We start from the raw sequence: 23914 nt of genomic DNA on the forward strand, positions 1-23914 counted from the left end.
CAAGTTTCAATTATAACAAAGCACCTATTCAACAACAAAAAAACCCTTCTGTTTTCATTGCTTTAAATGTCACTGTTACTCATACAGTAGTCTAATACCATATATTATGAATCTGTGTTGTTTTCTGAGGCGATTATTGTACCGTGGCAATCTCATACCATTGCAACCTTGGCAGTACAAAGCATCATGAAAGAGTGGTCAAAACCAGTTTGTGATTAAAGGGTTTAGATTTTTTAAGGGGGTTGTATGAGGTACTTATCCAAAGACACTAAACTACTAGCAAGCTGGAGTCCGACATGGAAGCTAAGCAATATACTGCTGTGGAGGGGGCAGCAACAAAACATATTTTAACTGCCTGAAAAAATCAGTATGAGTTTAAGTGTACAATAAACTGAGAGTATTTTTACTGCTTTACCTTTCGGTCAGACATTATTGATTTTCAGGAGCAGAATGAAGCCATTATATTGCTCTCATCAAAGCTAGACTCCATTAAGAAAAACAGCGATTTAACATTGTTGAGCACAGACGCTTGTGGTCTACCGCTGCCTCGAAGAGTTGTTTTGTTTGTATTATTGTGTGACTAACTGATCGAAGCAGCGGTAGACCAGCAGCTCCTGTGTTCAGCTAAGTAAAATTACTGTTTTTATGCCTCTGCGCCGGCAATACCCATAGCTGGAAGCATTTTGTCTATCTGTCCATGAACGCAGTATCTCAAGAAAGCCTTGTGAGAATTTCTTCAAATTAGGCACAGACGTCCCCGTGGACTCAACAATGAACTATGTAGATTTTGGTGGTCATAGGTCAAATCTATAGATCTTTCTTATTCTTGTGAAAGTTATATCTCAAGAACACCTTTTGGGGACTTCTTCAAATTTGGCACAAACGTCCACCTGGACTAAAGATTAAGCTGATTAGAATTTGGTGGTCAAGGGTCAAAGGTCAAGGGCATTGACCTCACAAACCTACTTTCAGCCATAACTCAGGAACTCATATGCTAATTATGACAACATTGCAGACATATGTCTAGTAGGATAAAATGAGGACGTGATGACATTTTATATCCAAAAGGTCAAAGGTCATATCTCGGGAACAGAAGGGAAGACATTTGGTCAGATGCTGAATTGGTGACACTAATCTTGAAACTGTGCTGATTATATAGATCTTTTGTGTCGGGGGGGAGATGTGTGTGGAACTGTGAGAGAAACTTGACTGGTGCGCAGAAGCATACAACCATAGGGTGGTAATTCTAGTTGTTAATGGAGTCTGGTGGCTTTGATGAGAGCATAGATGGAGAACTGAAGCCATTAACAGCTTCCCCATTGGAGTCGGCTGTCTGATAGAAAAGTAATGCAGTGAAAATACTCTCAAAATAGCGTGCACTTTCTTAGGTGGGACTTTATTTAGGTGGCTAAAATATTTTTGTTGCTGACCCCCATCAACTGCAGTATATTGCTTAGCTTTTGTGTTTCGCGTGATACACTCACTATAGATAAGTACCCCATTCAATCCCACTTCAAAAAATCTGAACTATCCCTTTAAGGCCTCTGGGAAACTTAAAAAACAGTTAACATAGTAATTATGCAGAATTACAAGTTAGAAAAGTACAGAAGAAAAGAAGCAATTTGGTTATAAAACCAGCGTCAGAGTGCAACAAAGAACCAGCGTTTCTTTCAGCATGTCAGTCCACTTACTTCATTTCACTTAAGCTTGGAGGCCGCAGTCGAGTGTTGAACGCACTTTTATTGTTTAGGTGTCAAATGTAACAGTGTCACCATTCAGAGAGGGAATAAAGAGTAAATGGTCACATAAAAAAATATAAAATCAACAATGAAAATGGTCACACGGGGAAAGTTTGGTTCCCGTGGCAACACAGATGTACAGTTGAGACAGTGTCCAGATCCAGACGTGTTTGGTTTGCACATTTCCACAGCCTATATTTATCTCAAACAATAAGAGTCCTTTTTTTGTTTACTAGCCATGCATACAGTTGACAATTCCACATGTGTTGAGTCAGTGTCTTCACAGGAGCTGGCACTTTCAATACAAAATATTTACACTACCATTTATTATTCTTATTATCATCGCCTTCGTCGTTACTATTTGTTACTATGGATTTGAATACTCTGAGCACATACAGCATGGGATCAGGATGTTGAAACTCGTACGCACCCCATTTCTCATATTGATACCGGAGGAGAAAAAAAAAGAAGTAAAGTATGACAAATGTTGGCATCTTCACTTAAAATGTCACCCATTCCTGAAAAGAGATTAGAGCGATCGTCTGTAGAGATATTCAAACACTGAAAAGATGAACTCTTTGTCCCATCAGGATGAAGCAGTTAGTTATATTACTACTCGGCAATCTGCTGTCAGAGTCCCCCAGAGAGGAAAACGGAACATCACACGATATGTGAAAGACTCTGCAATTGTTTGCTATTGTATCTCATAGTGAGAAAATAGGAAAGAGATGACTGCACCAATGTTTCAAGAAAGACACTGACTTATCCACCATTTTCTCTCCATTCCACTTTCAACGACTGGAAAAAAAAACAAAAATAAGAAAATGGAGGTGCTTTCAGGTCACCTCTTTGGTTCAGCCCTGTGATGAGTAGAAAAACCTCCCGCCGACCACTTGCACAAAATAAGCTGGGAGGAAAAATGCACATACTGCAAATCAAATACTCCTTAACATTTAGAACAACTGGATCCCAGATATCTGTTACTGGATTTGTGTACAGTAGCTACTGAGTGGTGGTAACAAAAGATGCATCCTCTCTCATACAAACAAAACCAGAAAACATTATTTACTCACTTTGAACAGACCGTAGAACAACCTAAAGAGTAAAGATCCTGATCTGTGATTGTGTGCTGATGATCCCCCCCACACCTCAAAAGGACAAAAACAAACCCGAACAACAGAAGAGACTAACATAAGGCGAGGGCATGTTCCTTTTAGTCATTTGTCAATTTCTCTTGCGGCAAATTCCTGGCATTCCTCGTTCAAACTGTATTCATTACTCACATGTCGTTATTAATAATCATGTCACTGCTGATTTTATGCTCCGTGGAGTTAAAATCCGTCGCGTTCAACCATGAATTTTTCTACCGTTTAATTGGCATGTACATGTGTGTGTGTCTAAGTGTGTGTCCCTCTGCTGCGGGTCGAAGTAGCTTCCTCTAAGTGGACTTTTTGCCTAGCCCCCGGGGCTATTGTATATTGCAAGAGGAGCAGCAGGGGTCATCCTTGTCTGGCTGGGCGGCGTAGTCCATCTGCCGAACGATCTCAGCGAACAGTTCGTCTACCATGGTTTTGCTCTTGGCTGAGGTCTCCATGAACGGGCAGCCCCACTCCTCGGCCAGTGCCTGACCTTCACTGGACGATACCTCCCTCTCGCTCTCCAGGTCCACCTTGTTCCCCACCAGGATCACAGGAACCTTCTCGTACCTGAGGACAGACACAGACCCACATCGGGTTGTCAGACACAGACAGAGGATGTACTCAGAGAAAAGTGATGATGAGGAACTGTATGGAAGCAATCAGCCAGTTTTTTGTTCTTATATTTCCACTATATTTACAGTTTACAAAGACAGACAATTATACTTTACCAAATCTCTATTAGCATTAGGGCTGCAACAATTAGTCGACTAATCGATGACTAATCGACTATTAAAGTAATCGGTGACTACTGTTGTAGTCGACTAATCGGTTTGAGTCTTTTTCCATAGAAAAGTACTATAAAAGTACCCCAAAATACTCTTATTGCAGCTTCTTACGCTCAAATATTGGCAGCTTTACACACTCTCCCGTGACAGTGAACTAAAACACTTTGGCGTGAGTACGAAACAAGACATTAGATGACATCATTTGGGGGTTTGGGAATGACAAACCGACATTTTTCAACATTTTAACACATTTTTCGATAAAATGATTAGTCGACTAATCGAAGAAATAATGACAGATTAGTCGACAATGAAAATAATCGTTAGTTGCAGCCCTAATTAGCATTGTGCTTAAATGAATACTTCACTCCCCAAATGACCATTTGTATGTCAATTACACACCCAGTAAACCTTGTTTTTTTCCGCATGCCTCCACAGTGAACGAAGAATCCAAAAACTGATAAAATTCTTCATCAATTGAAGTCAATAGTAAAACTATATCAAAATATCTATTTACCAACTCTCATACACCTCACACAGTATAATCCAAATCTTATTTATCCAGTTGTACCCTCAGTACTTCCCAAACAGACAACCCTTTCCAACAGAACTGACCTTTAAGAGAAATCTATCTATGCTCTAATTTTACTTTGCTGAACACAGCAGCTGCTGGTCTACTGCTGCCTCGATTGATTAGTTTGGTTGTGTTATTGTGTGAGTTTGATGTTTTAAACGGTTAGTTTGGATTCACTAAAGTCACACAACAACACAAACAAACAACAGATTGAGGAAGTGGTAGACCTGCAGCTGCTGTGTTCAGCTAGGTAAAATTACTGTTTTTGTCAATGGCGTCTGGCTTTGAAGAGGACATGGGTAAGTTTCACTTTGAGGTCAGTTTCCTGGCAGAAAGGGCTGTCTTTTTGGGAAGTACTGAGCATCGGACTGGATAAATGACACTTGGATTATACTTCACGAGTTGTGTGAGTTTGTTACAGGATGTCTACAGATATAACCAGGTTAAATTTAAGACTTTTTAATACCCCCTTATACTAAATTTAAGACCAAATCTGCAATGGAAATACACATTTTATCCATCCATCCATCCATCCATATTTGTGTGTGTGTGTGTATGAGACACAAGTGTACATGCTCTTTCCCGGTAAACAGACTGATGTCAGCTCAAAATGAACAGTAAGGAAAAGTGACAGTTAGGTGAGTTTAAGATTTATGTGTTTAATGTAAAAAGACCACAAAATTTCATCAGTCATAAATGCTATTAATTATTGCATTTTTTCGGTCTGTCCAATGATTGTAAATATTCACAAGTCATTGGGTCTGTCAGGCCAGAGACATTTCCGCGGTAATGTGACTGAAAATATTTAACACCCATTGAATCTGAATTTAAGACAATTTAAGACTTTTTATGGACCTATCGACGCCCTGTTGTTAGTAGATGTTTTGATATATAATTGATTATGACATCATCAAAGTTATGACTTCAATAGTTTCCAGTTTTTGGATTGTCCGGCATGAATATTCTTCCCAAATTCAATGTAGCACAGGCTGAATAAGTGAAATACAAATGTTAATTTGAGGGGTGAAGTATTCCTTTAATGTTTAAAAATGTTTTACTTGCACTACCAAATAAAGCTTTTGCACTTGCCATGTAAAACCCACTATTTAATTATCCATAATCCATACATTTATTTGTTGTACAGCCCCCTATTGAAATATGACCTGCCAAGACATTCAACTGTCTTTCTTTTAATGGCAACAATGAACAACTTGGCCTCATGACCTGCTTCCCAAAGCAAAGTGCAGCAGTCATCTGTCTTCCCTCTCCTCACAACATAAGCCTGGATTTTTTCAAAACCACCAGCTTGGAGTATTTTCAAAAAGCTCAGCTGGGTGCAAAACATGGGAGCTGAAAACAGAAAGAAAAGGGCATTTTTATAAAAAAAAACTTTGCTGCACACATGGGCTTTGACTGTGGGAGGAAGCTTTTCATATAAAGAAGCGGGCAGCACCTTCTCGCTGCGGGGAGCTAACCACTGAGCCTTCATGCCGTCCACCCTGCCTCATGTAAATACCAAGAAATCTAAAGCTTGACCCAGTAAAGAACAGGAAATGAGTAGTAGATGCTCTGACCCCTGAGGGTGGGAAGTGGCCATAATCCTTTGAGCTCTGAACTCCCTGGCATGTTGCTGGAGCGCAACATGTCACTGTGGAACTGGACTACTTAGTGGACAGCCAGAGGAGACGGTCAGTTGAATTAAATAGGCTACGGCACTATAATTATAAGAAGGAACAGCTTGGAAGCAGTTTCACCAAATTAATCACTACATCAGTTTTGATATCGGGAAACACGGTGGGCATCCGAGGCAGTTTGTAACACATCAGAAGAGATAACAAAGATCAAAAACATCAGAGAGATAGCAGATCATGCGTATCCACATCCTTTGGTAAACAACAGGTTGTTATTTCTTTCATCCTTATCTGTGTGTGTGTGTGAGGCTGGCAGAAGGAGTGGTTTCCATCTGTTGGACCCGTCGTTTGAACTGAGTTTAAATGTCTCTGCTCAAGATACTGAACATCGTCAAATCTAGTCGGAGCCATGCACCCGAACATCATTAGGGCTTTCAAATGCTGTCCTTGCTCTCTGAAATATACATGCTTCTAAATTATTTATAGAGAAAAAAACATCCTCATCCTTGATTGCTATGGTAACAGGTATACAAGGAATTGATGAATGCTGGAGAGACGGGGAGACTGCAGAAGTAGCAACTGTGGTACTTTTCCAAGTCGAGCAGCCGGAGCAACTCTCAGAGGCCAGGGGCTGCAGGTTTCACCGTTAAATAAGCTTAAACTTTCAGAGAACAGGGAAGTGGCTTTGATCTACTCATGAATACTTCATCCAGAGTGAACTTTAATCTCAACTCTCCTGTTCTGTTCCCAGGATCGGCTCAGCAGCTGAGAGGAACAACCAGGATTTAAGAGACGATCTTAGAGGTCGGTCGGCGTGTTACCGCGAGCGGGATAATGTTCTATGAGCTCGGAGGGAACTTGAATGAGAAACTACAGCGTATGCATCTCAGCGTTAACATGCAGAGTACAGTGCTCAGGTCTCACTGCATTCCTGGTGTCAAGAAAGACCAAGCCAAGGCCATTATTTTCCCGAGAACTATTTTAGACTAGTTGGTGGTAGGCAGTTCTCACTTTGAACCTTAAATTCCCTTTCCCACCTTCACTGAAAAGCCCTAAACATAGCTGTGGGAGAGCAGATTGAAAGGCAAAACCTTTACTTTTATAGCTGCACTCGTTCAGGGGGAGCTACAGGGGACTCAGCATTTAGTTGGGGGTAATGGTGCCATTTGGGTGTCTCGACTCTGCACCAGGCTGTGGTTTGGCTCAAATCTCCTGCTGTAAATCTCTGTGGGAGGCCAACTATCTAAAATATTATCCACCATTACATGATGTTTCACACCAGCTCTCACCTTCCTGCCTCAATCGTTACTCGCTACAGAAAAAACACAGCTTGAAATGGTTACCTGAATTCTGTTCACGTATTTAACTCCTTAAATGACAACTAGTCATATTATTATCAGTGACAGAACAGTAGAGCTGCAACCAAAGATTTCTGTCATTATCAATGAATTAAGGCAGCAACTAGTGATTATTTTCATTGTTGATTAATCTGTTGATGATTTTGTCACTTAATCGATTAGCTGTTCGGTCTATAAAATGTCGATAAAATTCATGACATCCTAAAAATGTCTTGTTTTGACTACAACCCAAAGATATTCAGTTTACTGTCATAGAGGAGTAAAGAAACTAGCTGTGAGGGTAGCAGATTTCAACGAGCTGAAACTTCTCATGTTACAAGTGTGAACTCCAGGTAAAAATTCCTTAAGTGTTCATCATTCAAGGAGGTTTTTAACAGGAGCCAAATTATCTGCAAAGCTCTTTTCCTCTCTAAAAAAAAACTAGGTATGTCCGATCCGAGTATCGGCGCCGATCACGTTATTTTTACAAAATCGGAATCGGTAATAAAAGATTGGAGGAATCAAAACAACAAAAATGGCCAGGTTTTCATCTATGTTGTTCATTGTTGCCTCTGCTTTCCACTGTATAAAGATATAGGCCTATTTTGTTTGTTGAAGACAAGAAGAAGATATTTTGTTTACATTTTGTGCTGCTGAACCACCGATAAGCTTTTTGGATACTATTTAAAGTACTTTAAAATACTTTTTTAATGCTTTGCAATGTATCGGATCGGACTCGGTATCGGACTCGATTTCAAAATAAAGGACTCGGTATCGGATCGGATGCAAAAAAAAAATGTGATCGGGACATCCCTAAAACAAATGGACCAGGTGATTAAAACTGGAAAAAGCACTGAATAAAGCAATTTTACGTTACAAATCAGTGTTTCTCTCACATTGTTTGGCTTGTCGCAGATGGCCTGCTAGCCCAGCACATGCTAATATGTGCTCATCTTTTTTCTGATCCAAAAATTCAGGAGGTTTTTACCTGGAGCCCGAATTATCCACAAAGGTCTCCTCATCTCCAAAGCAAATGGACCAGATTTTAACCCGTAAAAAACACAGAATAAAGAGTGTTATTCCACTGCTGTTTGGTTCGTCACAGAGGGGCTGCTCTACAGTGGCTGACGCGAAAATGCTAATGTTTAGTTTGTCAAACATGGCGGACTGTATGGGACGATAACGATCCCCTCTGTACGTAGATATAAACGGCTCATTCTAAGGCAACAAAAACAGGACAATTCTTATTTTCAGGTGATTATACACTAACAAAGCACTTATATTCCATTTGTGCTAATATATCCCCCTAAATCCCACACTGGACCTTTATAAAGCTGAAATCAGAGGATTTTTTTCACAGAAAATGACTAAAATCAATTAATCAATTAGCAGATTAGCTGACAACTAACTGATTAATCGCTTAATCGATGCAATTCTTCTATTCAGCTACTACGTTTTTACTTAATTAATCATTTGATTTATCAAACATTTAACAAATTGCAAAAAAAAAAAAAAGCCAATGACAAGTTTGCAGAGCCAATGGTGACGTCTGAAATGTCGTTTTGTCCACACTAACAGTCCAATATGAGACTAAAAAACTAGATAGTCATTTTTGAGAAGCTGGAACTGGGGAATTTTTCGCCATGTTTGCTTCTAAATTACACGAACGATAAACCAAGTATCAAATAGTTGCCAATTCATTCTGATGACAAAATCTGTTTCAGCTATTAACAAAGCAATTATCATCACCATTACTATCATATTTACACAACAACTGTGAATCTCGCTTTAGAGCTGGCTGAGTGTCAAAACCCAGAAATCAAATGAAAGACACTATAAATCAAGAAGTACTGATGTGGACAGAAGGATTGTCTTTTCATAAAACCAGCCTACTTTTGAAATTGGCGCTACATGACCAGAGAAAACAGAGGAAAAGGGTTGTCGAATATGCTTTTACTCAAGACGCAGATAACCTACAACTACCAGAATGCACTGTGCCACACCAGAACAATAAACGCTCTTGATGGTGTGTGACGTAATGCGAGCTTGTCTGTTTTGAAACAGGAAACAATGTGGCGGCGGCTGGTGACAAACTATCTACTGTTTACAGTTAAACAGTACAATAAAATGTATTTCTGAAAACATTTTAGGCAAAAAAAGTCTTGAGTCAAAAATCTGTGGTTTTAGTTTGATCTCAGCTTTTTCAGCCTCCATTTTTTTCAACATAGGAAACAGTGTGGCACTTACTTCCTGTTCACAAATTGTTGTATTACAGCCAAACAGTGCACTAAAATATGTTTCTGCAAACATTCCAGGCTAAAAATAGGCAATGCAGTAACAGAGTATTGGTTTTTATTTGATCAGCGCTGCCTTGTTTTAAAATTTGATCTGAGTTTGACAGCGAGGGAGGGGCGGGTCTGTGTCTAGATCTGCTCCTATACTCTTTGTGTCACACAAGAATGCACAAGTCAAATCTGTAGTATGAGCTGGCAAATGATCAGGGAGATCTGAGCGCACATACTACCCACACTGTAATGATACAAAGCTGGTTGAAAATCTGCAAAGTATCCCTTAAATGGATTTCCCAAACAGCAGCAGGAAGTAAAGCCAGTCCAATAAGGTCATACCAAACTGCTGTGTGCTGCGTGTTCTTTTATTTTTAACCATAATGGAGGACTTGACTTGGTCAGCCGTATGCAAGTTATGTAGCTCATTTAGGCCTCATCATAACACAAGTGCAGCACAAAGACATCTGGTACCAAAGGAGAGGGGCTATATATAGTCATAATAACAGAGGAGGAAACCAGCAGTCCCAGGAGGTGTGAGACAGCGGCTGCCACGGATACTGAGGCTCCCAGGGCCTCAACATAAAGGGTGTCGACCACACTGCCTTGTGACCCGACAGCGGCTGATGCAAGGAAGCAAAGCTTGTCCGTAACACAGAGCACATACGGAGCGGTTTTAGATGGTTTTAGACGCGAGCCTCAGAAGACAAATGAATAACTGCTTGTGTTTGTGCCGTGACACAAACAAACATGTCATGCTGTAGCCTTCAGCTTGTGAGCTTGACGGCCCCCCAGCACTGGTGCTGTCTGACTGCAGACACCCATTCGAGGTCGCCCAGACACACCTTATCTATAATGCATGATGCATCAACTCACACAGACCTTGCTGACGGACGGTGGAACCCAGCGGCCCAAGAGCCTCTGGATTTGACTCCGGCCGACACCGTCAGGATGAGGGAGGAAACGGACTGCATGCTGGGCCTCCTCCCGACGGCCCTTTAGTGGAGGGTCTTCGGTTTAGTCAGTGGAGAGACATCAGCTGAGTCAGAGAGGAGGCTCCTCTCTTCTGGCACAGCATCAGGGCAAAGAAAAATTTCATCAGGAAAAGATATCTGGAGAATCGCTGGTAAACACGCCATGGCAAGCACATGAATTTTGCATGAGCTTTTCTCCTTTTAAAATAATGACAGATTAAAAAAAGACGATATCAGGGATACTACTTAAAGTCTCTTTTGGATACTTTCAAGGTGGTGAAACCAAATTCTCTGCTTCCTTTTCCTTAAAAAAATATGATGCTATTCACAGATGACGGAGAAACTGGCCAACAAATGCAAAAATGGAAAAGATAAACGATGAGTATTGTACGAGACAGACTATACAGGCTACTCGTCCTCGGATCTGATGTATCACAGCATTATTACAGCACACTACTATCTCCCCGAGGTAATTATGCCATCTGAGACAAATCCCTCCTCCTACTGTGCAGAGTACGGGACCTGAAATCTGAAATGCAAAGTGCCACTGCATCGGAAATTTGTTCCATGAAATAGTGGTCAGACAGGAGCGGAACATGCTTTGAGTAGTTCAGACTCATTCATAAGTCTGAAAATTATACAACACACTAAGGATATTATATCAGCGTCGACACTATCAGTGCAATGTCAGAACGATCTCTATGTGACTGATATACAACACATTTTGGGTTACTGTTAATGTTTAATGTACCACTTAGTTTAGCATGTGTACAGGTAGGTGCAGACTTTGCTCAGATTAGGACGCAAACCTGAAGAGCTAATTAGCTGAACGCTTTGATTCTATGACTTCACAAAAAAAGGCTATAAACCACTTAAGTCTAGACAGCTTGTTGCCTGGCTGTTTTCATAATTGCTTGTTGTTTTCCTCTCCGAATATCCATGGCAACAGCTTAAAAGTGAAGTGGACTTTTTAATGGGCTTCTATGAGACTAGTTCAATGGCATTTTGTCACTACCTACCAACCGCTGTTTGAGAGCAGCGCACAGTTTGACATCATCCAAACCCTTTGTGAGGAGCTTTGTGGTGCAGAGCTGGACTCTATGAGATCAATGTTCAGTTTGTAGCATCGATGAAATACATACCATGAGTGTGTTTAAAGACATAATTAGCTCCTATTTTTACACGAGGCTCAGTGTATATGTCGTGTACTACTCAACTTGTCACAGCAGTCATATATAGGCTGCGTTCCAAATGGCATCCTTTTTCTTTTTACTCTTAAAGGGAAATTTTGGTTTATTTCAACCTGTCTCCTATCGTCCTAAATTTGTTTCAAGTGACTAGTGACATAGAAATAATAGATAGCATGTTAACCGTTAGCCTAGATACAGCCAGGGCGCATAGTAGCGTCAGACCTAGTGAACGGGCATACCTTCAAGTGCAAAGTTAGTCCACTAAACAAGCTTTTTTCCACAAAGACTGCTTCATATTGTTAGGATAAATGTCAGAGAACATATAGAAAACGACATGTAAAAGTGTCATGTTTGTTTACCATTTCGCCCTGCTTTCCAAAGCACGGCCGAAATATCGCGAGAACATGTAGCAACAGCTGCAAGGCAGAACCGGACAGTAGCCTGAAAAGTTCATTCATCTATTTTATGAAAGATTTATAGAATAATGGCTGACATTTTGCCAGACTTCGACTCTGTGGAGGAGGAATTTGATTTTGCAGAGTTTGATGGCCGCCCTTATTTATTTGAGCCAGAATACACTGACGAAGAGCTTCATGAAATTGAAGAACAGAGGAGGAGAGAGAGAGAGGCGCAACAGGTAGAGGACGACAGAGGAGGAATGGTTGCTGCAAGGCTGCATAGCTCTGGAGATTGGTGGTGTACCTGTGAATGCTGTGCCCCAGTGCCCACAGAAGAGGAATGCCTCTGTTGCAAGGAATGGGACCGGTTACAACCTTATTTTCAAGGTCTGGATGTGACCGAGGACGAGACACCTCCACCTGGAGTAGTATCCAGCTGGGCTTTATCTAGAGCTCGCGAGATATATTTCGGCCGCGCTTTGGAAAGCAGAGCTAGATGATAAACAAACATGGCACCACACCGGTAAGGTAAAACAACACATTTACATGTCGTTTTCTATATGTTCTCTGACATTTATCCTAACAATATGAGGCGGTCTTTGTGGAAAAAAAGCTTGTTTAGTGGACTAACTTTGCACTTGAAGGTTGCCCGTTCACTTACGTTTTAACAGGTCTGACGCTACTATGCGCCCTGGCTGTATCTAGGCTAACGGCTAACATGCCAACTATTGTTTTTATGTCACTAGTCACTTGAAACAAATTTAGGATGATAGGAGACAGGTTGAAATAAACTGAAATTTCCCTTTAATACATACTGCAGCTGCCCTTACAAAGAACAAACTGTTGCATGGAGCAGTAGTTCCCAACTGGTGGGTCGTGGGTCCATTCTGAATGGACCACAAGTGACTTGCAAACGTGTCAAGTTTGTAAAAAGCACACTTTATTTTTAAGTACAGTGAATTTCTGGCACAGCACTTTCCTTTTTAAGCACAGTTTCCTGCTGTAGACTGAGTGACTAACAGACAGCTACTTGACAGAGACAGCAAATTAACTCGATGACATGGCCAATTACAAGTATGACACTGAATATATTGAACTGTGTGGACCTTGGACTAAAGACTGAAAGAGAAATCTGGACCCCATGGCTGAACCAGTTGGGAACCACTGGCATAACTCCCTTCACATGACAAAGAAGGTGTTTATTTCCAACATTACTGACCATCAAGTTGTAGTAACATTACGTATACAATTTATTCGGCCATAGATTTGATATGGGTGGCTAGTGCCTTCGTGTGAATATGGCTAGCTAGTAAGCTAACCCTTAACAAAAGCAGCTCTGTGAGCCTTAAGCCCGGCTCAGACCAAAGATTTGCGACAAGACAAGTTGAAACAAGTTAATACTTGCAATACGCCATTCTCAAAACCTGCCCGTTCACACCAATGCAACTAGATGAGATGGTGTATCATCTCTATGCAACAACTGTCTGTACTCCAGTTCTGATTTCCAGCTTTTCAGGGTTTATTTTGTGGCTGGATATAATTTGTAGCTTCTTGAAATATGAATGAGGATAGCGATAGTGAGACATCGGCTACAGTTGTATTTGTAGTAGTGACGAAACAGTGAAAAACATAAAACGAGCATCGGATGTACTGTATTCATAATCAATACACCACAATAGAAATAAGAAGCTCTAATTAATCAGTCAATGGGAATGTGTGTGTGTGAGGGGGCATAAGCACAATACTGCGAGCAGCAGTAGTGACCCACCATCCAACTCCGGCACACATGAGGACAGAAACAGAGGGCTTGGCAGGGACGGAGTACCTGTTGCAGCAAGCAAACACATCGTCTGCAGTCATTTTGACTTGACCAGCTGATTTCATTACATGCTGATTGGCTGTTGAAAGAGGTGACATGCTTCATGTTCTAAAACCAGCCGTCTGTGACACCATCAGCCAGCTTGAGTCAAGCCCAGACCAGCCACTTCACAGTGCTGCAACTTTTCTCTGCAACGCTCTACAACAGTTTTGTCTCATCGCAAATTACTCATTACTCATTAATTACTCATTTTCTGCAATATCGATACAGTGGTATCAGCTGTGCTTTCTCGCTCTCTCTTACTGTTAATGTTTGTTACAATCATTTTGTTGTTCAATTCACCTGAGGGAGCCATGAATGTCCAAACCATTTCAGATGAGTGACACAGCAACACTGTGACCAGCTACATTATTTCAGAGTTGCACATTTGGAGTGCTGCTCAAATGCTTGTTACCGTAACTTGCCACAAAGCAACCCGACTGAATGTCATCTAAAGTGTGTATTTGGTCAAAAAAATATCTATGATTTTGATCAATGTCTGAGCCCTATTTTAACGTCACATTTCGCCATCCAATTGCATCCCTGTGTGCACCACAATGCACATGAAGCTAGCATAGCATCAGCTAACAAAGATAAATAAAACAGTACCACAGTACCACAGCTAAAAACAAATACATATGATTGGTTGATGCTTTGCCACGTCATTGGAGAACTATAAAAAGTTGAGGCCAGCTCAATTTTTATTTGTAGCGTGTCACACCTGTCCACAGCAACAAGTGTCGGGTGGTAGTTTGTAGCGTCATGTCACCGGCTTCCATTGAAAATGACTTGTAGCCTGTTGCTGTCGTTAAAGGAAATGTCAGGCAGCCACCAAAGTTAATAACGTCCATCCTCAGAGCACCATGGGCACATAATCTCAGCACAGTCCATCCATTAGTTGTTGAGATGTTTCTGTCTGGACCAAACTGGTGGACCAACCCTAAAGCAAAATACACTCTGACTAACTGCTCTACCCAGCGCCACCTTCTCTGACATAGTGACTTCCAAAACTGGCAAAAACAACTTGTTGGATATTTGAACACACCATTGTATGCGCCCTTTAAACACACTTTTAATTGCCAAGTCAACTGTTAAGTAACCGTCACTGAACTTTAGCTCAATTCTTTCACCCAGTTTCACAACAGACATGAAAAATAATCTTTCTGGGAGAACTGGGAGTCTGCTGCTTCTCCAGTTACTGATCATGACCCTTTCAACCAGTTGGTACATAAACAAGCCCTTGAATGAGAACTCCGGAGTTGCAAGCCATACTACAACGCTCACAGTACGGATGTAGTAGTTTGTTATGCTACCCCTATTTCACCTCTTTCTTCTTCAATGTCCTCTGACTGTGTCACTGCTGTTTAAATGCTCCATATACACCTGCTGTATAGTTAACTTCAGCTGAAGTGAGGAGTGATGAGGTCCCAGCGGAAGCAGGCAGGCTTCGGTGTAATAACGTTCACCCGTGGCCTCTGTGCTAAAGCTGGTCGGTACCGCTAACAGTAGGCCCTGATTGATGCTGACAGAGTTCAGAGTGAGAGCGACGCACAGCAGCAACTCTGACCCGAATGAACGCTGATGCGGTCGCGACGGGTCGCCACTGTTTTGGCAGCAAGGAGGGACAGACAAGCAAGAGATGACAACAGTGTAATGTGCAGGAACAGTAAGACTGATGAGGCTTACATAGCAAAATTACATCTCCTAAAAATAACAGTTCACCGAAATCAGAGACAGACACCTGTTACTGCTGAAGCCGTGGTTTAAGTTCTACTTTCTACATTTCAATCATCCCTCATGCAAATTCTGTGGCTGCAACTAATGAAATTTCATTATGCAATCATACGCTGATTATATTTTTGTTTGGTTTACGTACAAAAAATGATTAAAAATATCCCAATCACAACGTCCCAGAGCCCAAGGTGGCGTCTTCACGTCTTGCTCTGCCCAAAATTCAAAAGATATTACGTTTACGATGATGAACGACAAAGAGAAGCAGCTAATCCTCCCATCTGAGAAGCTGGAGCCTGAATATTTGTAGGATTTCTTCACTATTCTTTCTTGAAATGATTAATCAGTTCTCGAAATAGTTGCAGATTATTTTCATTTGAATCATTTACTCTTTTATTTACTTATCAGCTATGGAAAATTCCACCCTTTTTCTGATGTTGTCATGATTTTCTCTCATCAGTCTGTGCTTTAATGACTCTTTTTTTGATGTCTCCGTTCCTTTTGATGCCTCGACCTGTCTGGTACTCTCCAACTGCATTTACTGATTTCCTACATTTCCCATGATGCCCTTCGGCCAGCCCACAGAACATGCATGCCTCAACTTGTTGCATTTCTGCTTCATGGGAGCAATAAGCAGGTCTTTTTTCAACTTTTTTTTTTTCAAGTCAGGAAAGCACCTGTTATATTAAACATAAAATGTCTTAATATGGCGTGGCATTATGAGCTGTTGTCTGGATTCCTCATGGTGTAACTACTGAGAAGTGATGCAAAATGGGAAACCTAGAATCACGTTTTCTACATTTGGTCAGTTATCCGTGAAAGCTAAAACACAACGAGAAAACAACACCATAAAGGACCCAGAATCTTATATAATTCTAATGTTGGGAATCATTTAAAATGTGTACATAAATGGGCAAGTATGTGAGTGCATGAACTGTATTTTGGTTCATGTACTTGTATTTATATGAGACCCCTTTCAGGGCCCTGATGGCCAGCTGTCTGTCACCACAGTTTTGGCAGTGTGTCCTGCACTGTTGGCACAAGTCGGTCCTTGTCTGCTTTTTTTTGGCCGATTCAGCATGGCGAATTAGCATCAGAGACAGCAAAGCGGGTCAGTGAATGAAGTCACTTTGATTGGCAGTTCTGCTCAGAGCATGAGAAGAGAAACGGAAGTGAGGAAAGTAAACAAACAGCTGAAGTCCAGAGGACGTGAGATCAAAACAAGCTTGTTATGTTAGATAAGATTATCTTTTCAGCCATGGAGACAGTTGGAATGTTGTTGTACAATGGCGCACGGTAAATATCATTTGCTCTTTCAGCACCGGGTTGTGTTGTTAATGTGCTAACTGGCTAACTAACATCTTAAATCCATCCTGTCGGTCTTCTCGTTTCCCTGTTTTACGACGAATAAAGACTACTGCTGCCTGCTGGTATGGAGACTTATTTCTTCTCATGCAGGCACAGAACGTACGTGCTAGTTTTGTTTTTGTGATGTGTCCAGGTGCAGCTATTTGGCTGAGACAAAGGTGACATGAGGCAACAATAAGGTTGGCCTTCATTGCCACTAGTTCTTTGATTTCAGTTTGGTGTGTCTGGGCCTTAACAACCAACAAACTTCTGAAATACAACTACAAACAACTTTGTCTTTAAAATGCGGCACATTATATCCAGCCAACATCTGATCAAAGAGCACTATGCTACTGGTGCTATGGATACAACTTGGCTTTCATCTAAACAGTGCTGCACTTACTTTCAGCAACAGGAGAAACAATGACTGACACTCATGCTTTTGGGTGAGATGTGTTTAGAAATAAATACACTGTGTGGTTCTTGTATTGATCTTTGATGTGTATAAGAGCTGGGCTGCCGTACAGTGTGTACCCAATGAGATCATGTCGACTAAAAAAAGGAAACAGTCTTTGTTTGTGCCGTTTTAGACGTACGTGTTGAGTTTACCATATACAGTATATCTACAACGTCTCAGGAGCAGAAGTCAACTTATGTAACTGCTGTCAACAGAAGCTTTTAATAACAGAAATCTTGTGTGTGTAGGTTTGAATAGGCTGCGTACAAACAGCTTTAGTTTGTTCAGACCTCATCTGTAACACCCGGCTGAGTAAAGCAAACCTCTTCTGATCTTCAGCATAATCTCTCAATGAAATGTTTTCTGTTGCAAGGCTAGAGGATGCTAATTTCTGAGCAAGTCTTTGATTCATCTTTTCTTTAAAACAGATCAAGAGAAATTCTGTCAAAGAAATGTGCAGACTTTCATTCAGAACAAACTCTATTCAAGGAAAACTGCACACAGGAAACTGAATTGACCTTTCGCAAACTGACTCAGCAGCAACAACAGGTTAAAAAGACAAAGATAGTTAGAAGCTAAAGCCGAACTATAGGCTACAGATCACAGTGTAAAAGTGAACCACCACATCACTGCTGATCACCACAGAACACAATGAATATAAAGGGAAACTTTGCTGATATTGAACCAGCTGTGTGGCATCACAGTGTGTGCAGATGAACGGTGTTTGGCTTCACCCCCGTGCGGCTGCCAGATGGGCAGGGATCTCCAGGGGAAGTCAAACAACATTCATCTGCACACAATGTGATGACACACAGCTGGTTGAATATCAGCAAAGTTTCCCTGCTTCCCTTCACTGGTTCCTGTACAGCAGGGTCTGTATTTTTTTCACTGTTATAATCATTAAAGAGCAAAAGCAGCATGTGTATACATTCAGTAGGCTATATCTTCAGTAGCTAGCTAGCTAACCCTACACTTTTCAGGGTTCGATTTTGGTTTTGGAACAGGGAAGAAACGTATATCTTTTTCCAACCTCACCAGGTAACGAGTATCATTAATAAACAACGTGCCCCAGGCACAACATTTAGCTCCAAGTCCTCAAAACCAGCCTGAAAATGAAGAGAATCTGAAACAACTACATTAGAGTCAATGGAGTACAGCTGTGTTGTTGTCAGACCCTGGTCCGAGCCGGCCCCATGCTACGTTATGATTGGCCAGTCTGCATCCAGGGGGTCAATTTAAGACTAACAATGACCTGACATTTTTAACTCGCCTGTTTAAAGGAGCACTGTGTAAGATTTCAGGGGATTTAGTGGCATCTAGTGGTGAGGGTTGCACATTGCAACCGGCTGAAACTTCTCACTGTTTAAGTTCTTTTAGTGTTCAGTGTTCAGAAGTTTTTTACAGTGAGCTGAATCATCAGCAGAGCTCTAGTCCACTCAAAAACAAACAGACCTAGTTATTTAAACCGGTAAAAACACTGAATAAAGCAGAGGGGCTGCTAACTACAGTCGCTGACATGAAAATCTAGAGTCAGTGTTTAGTTTGTCTGTTCTGGGCTACTGCAGGAAAACAGCAATGCAACATGGCGATTTCCATAAATGAGGACCTGCTCTAAGGTAACGAAAACACAACAATTTTTATTTTTAGGTGATTATACACTAAAGGAAACACACTTCCATTTCTACATCCCCCTAAATTCTGCACAGTGGAGCTCTAAAACACAATCTAAAGTTTAGCTGTCTGGTTCCACATGAAGCAGAGGACTCTGAAATGCACCATCGTGTAGGAGTAGCATGTGAAGTGTGATGTTTTCGCTAAAGAAAATAAATTCTGCTGGGACATTAGAGAGCAGCACCACACTCAGTGCTAAGTGTGAAATCACATAACAGCCTGGCTGCATCTGCTGTGCGAGCACACATGTATACATTTACATACAAACACACACCACACACACACACACATACACAGACACTGTAGACTGAACACACCTCTCCTCGTTCTCAACTCATATGGGGGAAACATGTTGACCTCATTCTTTCATCTGGAGCCACAGATTTATAGGATTGTTTATAAGGTGCATTTGAAAAACAGCCAATTAGGTGACAGAGACTAAAGGAAACAAAAACAAGCATCTGTACGGTGGTTAAATTTCATTTTTTAGGTTACAGGATGGAAAACGACAGAGACAGAAACACGTCTGGTGTGGCTGCACTGTCCTTGTGCTGAGCATTATCTGAAGTAATTAGCTGTATCAGTAAACAGTGTGAGCTTTAAGCTGCACCGTGTTAAATATGCTTCTTCATTAGACCAGCCTCCTCCCTCTCTGGAGCCCACTGGACTCCCTGCATTGACTGTAACACAACCACTGACACCTACAATGACTGATGAACCCACGCAGTCACAGTCCAGTGTGTGCTGCTGCCACCAATAATCTAAGCAGCATCATCCACTGTGTGACACTCCATTTAGGCTCTCGCTTATTCAACATCATGCCATGTCGCCAGGTGGATGTACAGCACAGCGTGTCTTCACAGCATGTTGGTCTGGAGCTAAGGAACATGACAGCAGAACCACACAGCCTCAGCTAACCTCTCCCGCGTATCAATCAGCGGCTCACTCCGGTGACCTCATATCTGGATCATCTGTGTAACAGTTCTCAGACATCAGACGATTTCACGCTTTCAATTGTGCCGCTCTTCCTAAAGAGCTTGTGCAGCTGGTTAATTAAAAACATGGCTTCTTCTCCTCCGCAGCAGCCGGCCTCACATTAAGTGTGCCCCCCCCCAACCCTTACAGACAGTATTTTGAGCTGTGCTTCCTTGAAGCTCTCTCTGCAGAGCCTCTGTTGCACTGAATCCTGGGTATCCCCGGCTCGGTGTTTCACAGGGGTTGCAGCATCCGGCACAGTGGGCAGCAGCTTGGCAGATCACAGACAGCGTCTAGCATGTTATGACGGGGGAGGACTGGCTGGTCTTCACAGCGCTGACGGACAGAGTGGATCAGCACTGTTGCCCTGCTACTTACTGTCATTCCTAAAATGCCTAAAAACAAAGTCTGCAGAGAGAGTGAGGACAAGCACACATGATCACTGGTATAGCTGCTGGGGCTGCAGTGCAAAGGCAGTGTGTGTTACACCAAAATAGAGCAGGCATGTTGTGTTGAAGATGCATCTCCATGCAAGCACAGTTCCCAGACCAGGCCTAGGCCCACCCTGAAACTACAGGGCCTGATAGGCCAGCTATACACTCAACAATCTGGACATTACTCTTTCTCCCTGCGCGTAATTTCACCAACCTTTTCACTCTTATGATCTGATCCCTCATCGGCTTTATGTCCTGGAAGCTTTGCTGGTTGACAAGGCTGTAGACCAGTATGAATCCTTGACCGTTTTTGATGTAAAGGTCCCGCATGGAGGCAAACTGCTCGGTGCCAGCAGTGTCAAGGATCTCCAGCACCGAGGGCGAGGAGTCCACCTCGATCTCCTTGCGGTAAAAATCTTCTATAGTGGGGTCGTACTTCTCAATGAACGTCCCGGTGACAAACTGCACAGTGAGGGCGGATTTCCCGACCCCACCGCTGCCCAGGACCACCACTTTGTACTCGCGCATCGTGGATTAAATCAAGTCGTAAGGTATCAAATCTCCGCGCGTCATTGAAATGAACTCAAAACGTTCGCGCACGAATCACAGTCACCATTCGTGTCCCATTTTGAGCGGGTTGTCAATAACACAGTCCTGCTCCCCTCCTGCCGCCGCTGCTGCTCAGCTATGGCAGAGCACAAAGACTCGGTGCCCCAAGATGGATTTCATTGTAGAAATTCCCCCATGCAGGCCAGACACTGACAGCTAGACGGGCATCCGAGGACTGCAAATGTCCAAAAATGTGCACGGGGAGGAAGGAGATATCGCCCGATGATGTGGAGCGTGCGGGTTTTCATCTGCTTAGCTCACCTCCTGTGTGTGCATCAGAAAAAAACAAACTTGCTCCATCGAGGACACTGGTGGAAAAACGCTGGCTTTCAGCAGCTAGAATAAACTGCAGGCGCGATGTTGCAAGCCGGTTGCGCGTCGGGGAAACAGCCCCAACTCAAACTGTCTCCACCTTTGATGAAGCAACTTGCGTCTCTTTGTTTCCTTTTCACCACCTCTGGCATGTCTCCGCTTCTCCCTCGCTTCCCAGTGCAATCCCAGCCGCCATACTCTCGGGTGGAGACCCACGGCCGCTGCGTAACCAGCTGGTCCCCGCTCGGCTCCCGTACCGAGGCAAGGAGAGGAGGAAAAAAAAAACCTCATAGACCCTCCCTCCTCCTCAGACGGATGTGCGAGCCGTCCAATAGCCGGCCTCCGCTGCCTGTACACCTCACGTGAGCCTGAATGGGAGCCGCACGGAGGCAGCCAGTCACAGGCGGCGCTCGCATTTCCGTTCATGTGTTAAAATTCCCATCATTCGGTTGCCCCAGTGACATCCAAAGGGAGCTCGGCCAATCACAGCGGCGGCTCGAGGATGTGTATCCAGGAGGAGGGAAAAAAAAATGCACCGGATGCTGTTGCTATGGTAACGCTGCATTTTGTCGCTGCTGTCCAAATTTGAGAATGCTGCTATAAAAGCTGCCTAACAGTGTGGAGTCAGGAGATTGAATTATTTATTATTTATAGATGTGTATCAGCGCAGGCTGCCAGATATTACACCTATGGAAATCATTGCCTGTATTTCTAGTCCACTATATATAATGTGATTTTATTTTACGCACTCCATTTGATCCTAATTGATTTTTATTTCCTATTGTTTGTTTCTTTGCCTGTTAAATCTCCTCTCTGTGTTTGAAATGTGCTGTATAAATAAAGCCTGCCTTCTCTAAATTCAATTTCAGGAGACAGTCACTCAGAATAAAACCTCCAGACACACACATCTGAAATAAGAACTTGTCAAACTTAATTATGGAACAAGTCTTTAAGGTCCAACGTGTAAGGTTTAGGGGGATTTAGTGGCATCTAGCAGTAATATTGCAGACTTCCTTCAGTGTTTTTCTTACATCAAGTTTTGCTCTTCAGTGTAAAGACGATCATCTTCCTAAGGTACAGTCAAACTGCACTGCTACATTACAACTTTTGAAAACAGGAAAGATAAGGTTTGCTTTACGAGGGCCTAAGGACAGTTTTAATAGTGTATGGCAACCTTTTATTAATTCTCTGCTTGATCAGCTGTGAGGTTGTAGTACTGTTGGTCATCACCATCTACTGTGCACACATACACACGCTTTGTCTATTATTATTTCTTACTGGAATTTATCTTACTGTTTGCTTCCAGGGGGTTTGTGTATATGTTTTCTTAAATGTGGAAACTAGTAAATAAAGTTGAAATTCAAGAAGAATTCCTTCAGTGTTTTTACCAGGAGCTAAATTATCTGCAGAGGTCTCTCCATCTCCAAAATAGACCAAGTGATTAAAACTGGTCGGTGTTTCTCCTATGCTGTTTGGCACGTCAGAGACAGGCTGCTAGCCCAGCACCTGCTGATACAGTATGTGCTGGCCTTTTGTTGTCTGATAACCTTGTATGCTCACCTTATTTCTGATCCAGACATTCAGGAGGTTTTGAACAGAAGCCGAATTATCCACAGAGGTGTCCTCTTCTCCAAAACTAAAGGATCCAGTGATTTAAACTGGTAAATACACTGAATAAACCAGTTTCAAAGTATGGATCAGTGATTCTCCTATGTTGTTTGGGCAGTAGCTCAGTCCATAGGGACTTGGGTAGGGAACCGGAGGGTCACTTGTTCAAGTCCCCGTCCGGACTAAATATGGAGCATAGACTGGTGGCTGGAGAGGTGCCAGTTCACCTCCTGGGCACTGCCAAGGTGCCCTTGAGCAAGGCACCGAACCCCCCCAACCGCTCAGGGCGCCTGACCAAGGGCAGCCCCCTCACTCTGACATCTTTCCATTTTGTGCATGTATAGGTCCTGTTTGTGCATGTGTGTCTTTCAGACCTGTGTGTTAATGACAGAAAGAGTGAAAAAATGGAATTGAATGGGATTAATAAAGTATAGAAAAAAAAGAAAAAAAAAGTCAGATACAGGCCTCTAGCTCAGCACCTGCTCACCTTATTTCTGATCCAGACACGAGGTTTTTAACGCAAGCCGAATTATCCACAGAGGTGTCCTCCTCTCCAAAACTAAACGACCCAGGGATTTAAACTGATAGAAATACAGAATAAAGCAGTTTCAAAGTACAAATCAGTGTTTCTCCTATGCTGTTTGGCATGTCAGAGATGGGCCGCTAGCCCAGCACCTGCCGAAATGTACCTTTTTTGTCTGATTACCTTGAGTGCTCACCTTATTTCTGATCCAGATTTTCAGGAGGTTTTTAACAGAAGCCGAATCATCCACAGAGGTGTCCGGTGCTGTTTGGCATGTCGGATGGGCCATTGGCATAATCAGTTTATGTGTGCTCACTTTTTCCCCCTCTTATAACTTAAA

At 42.3% G+C, this 23914-nt stretch overlaps 1 protein-coding gene across 1 annotated transcript; it reads right to left on the reverse strand.

Moving 5' to 3' along the window:
- Nucleotides 1-1720: 1720 nt before the first annotated feature.
- On the reverse strand, nucleotides 1721-21715 carry rap2aa (RAP2A, member of RAS oncogene family a). The gene is made up of 2 exons (XM_033618007.2): nucleotides 20737-21715; nucleotides 1721-3445 (listed from the first exon to the last, which is right to left on the reverse strand). Exons 1-2 carry the CDS (start codon nucleotides 21048-21050, stop codon nucleotides 3208-3210), a joined length of 552 nt encoding a protein of 183 aa, XP_033473898.1. The 5' UTR covers nucleotides 21051-21715; the 3' UTR covers nucleotides 1721-3207.
- Between the last annotated feature and the right edge of the window lie 2199 nt (nucleotides 21716-23914).

Source organism: Epinephelus lanceolatus, chromosome 14 (genome assembly GCF_041903045.1).
Source record: "Epinephelus lanceolatus isolate andai-2023 chromosome 14, ASM4190304v1, whole genome shotgun sequence".
In the NCBI taxonomy this organism is placed as follows: domain Eukaryota; kingdom Metazoa; phylum Chordata; class Actinopteri; order Perciformes; family Serranidae; genus Epinephelus; species Epinephelus lanceolatus.

Coding starts and splice junctions, on each gene's coding strand:
- rap2aa (XM_033618007.2), bottom strand. CDS start 21,050: ATGCGCGAGTACAAAGTGGTGGTCCTGGGCAGCGGTGGGGTCGGGAAA. Junction 3,446..20,736: donor CAGATCATAAGAGTGAAAAG/GTTGGTGAAATT, acceptor GTCTGTCCTCAG/GTACGAGAAGGTTCCTGTGA.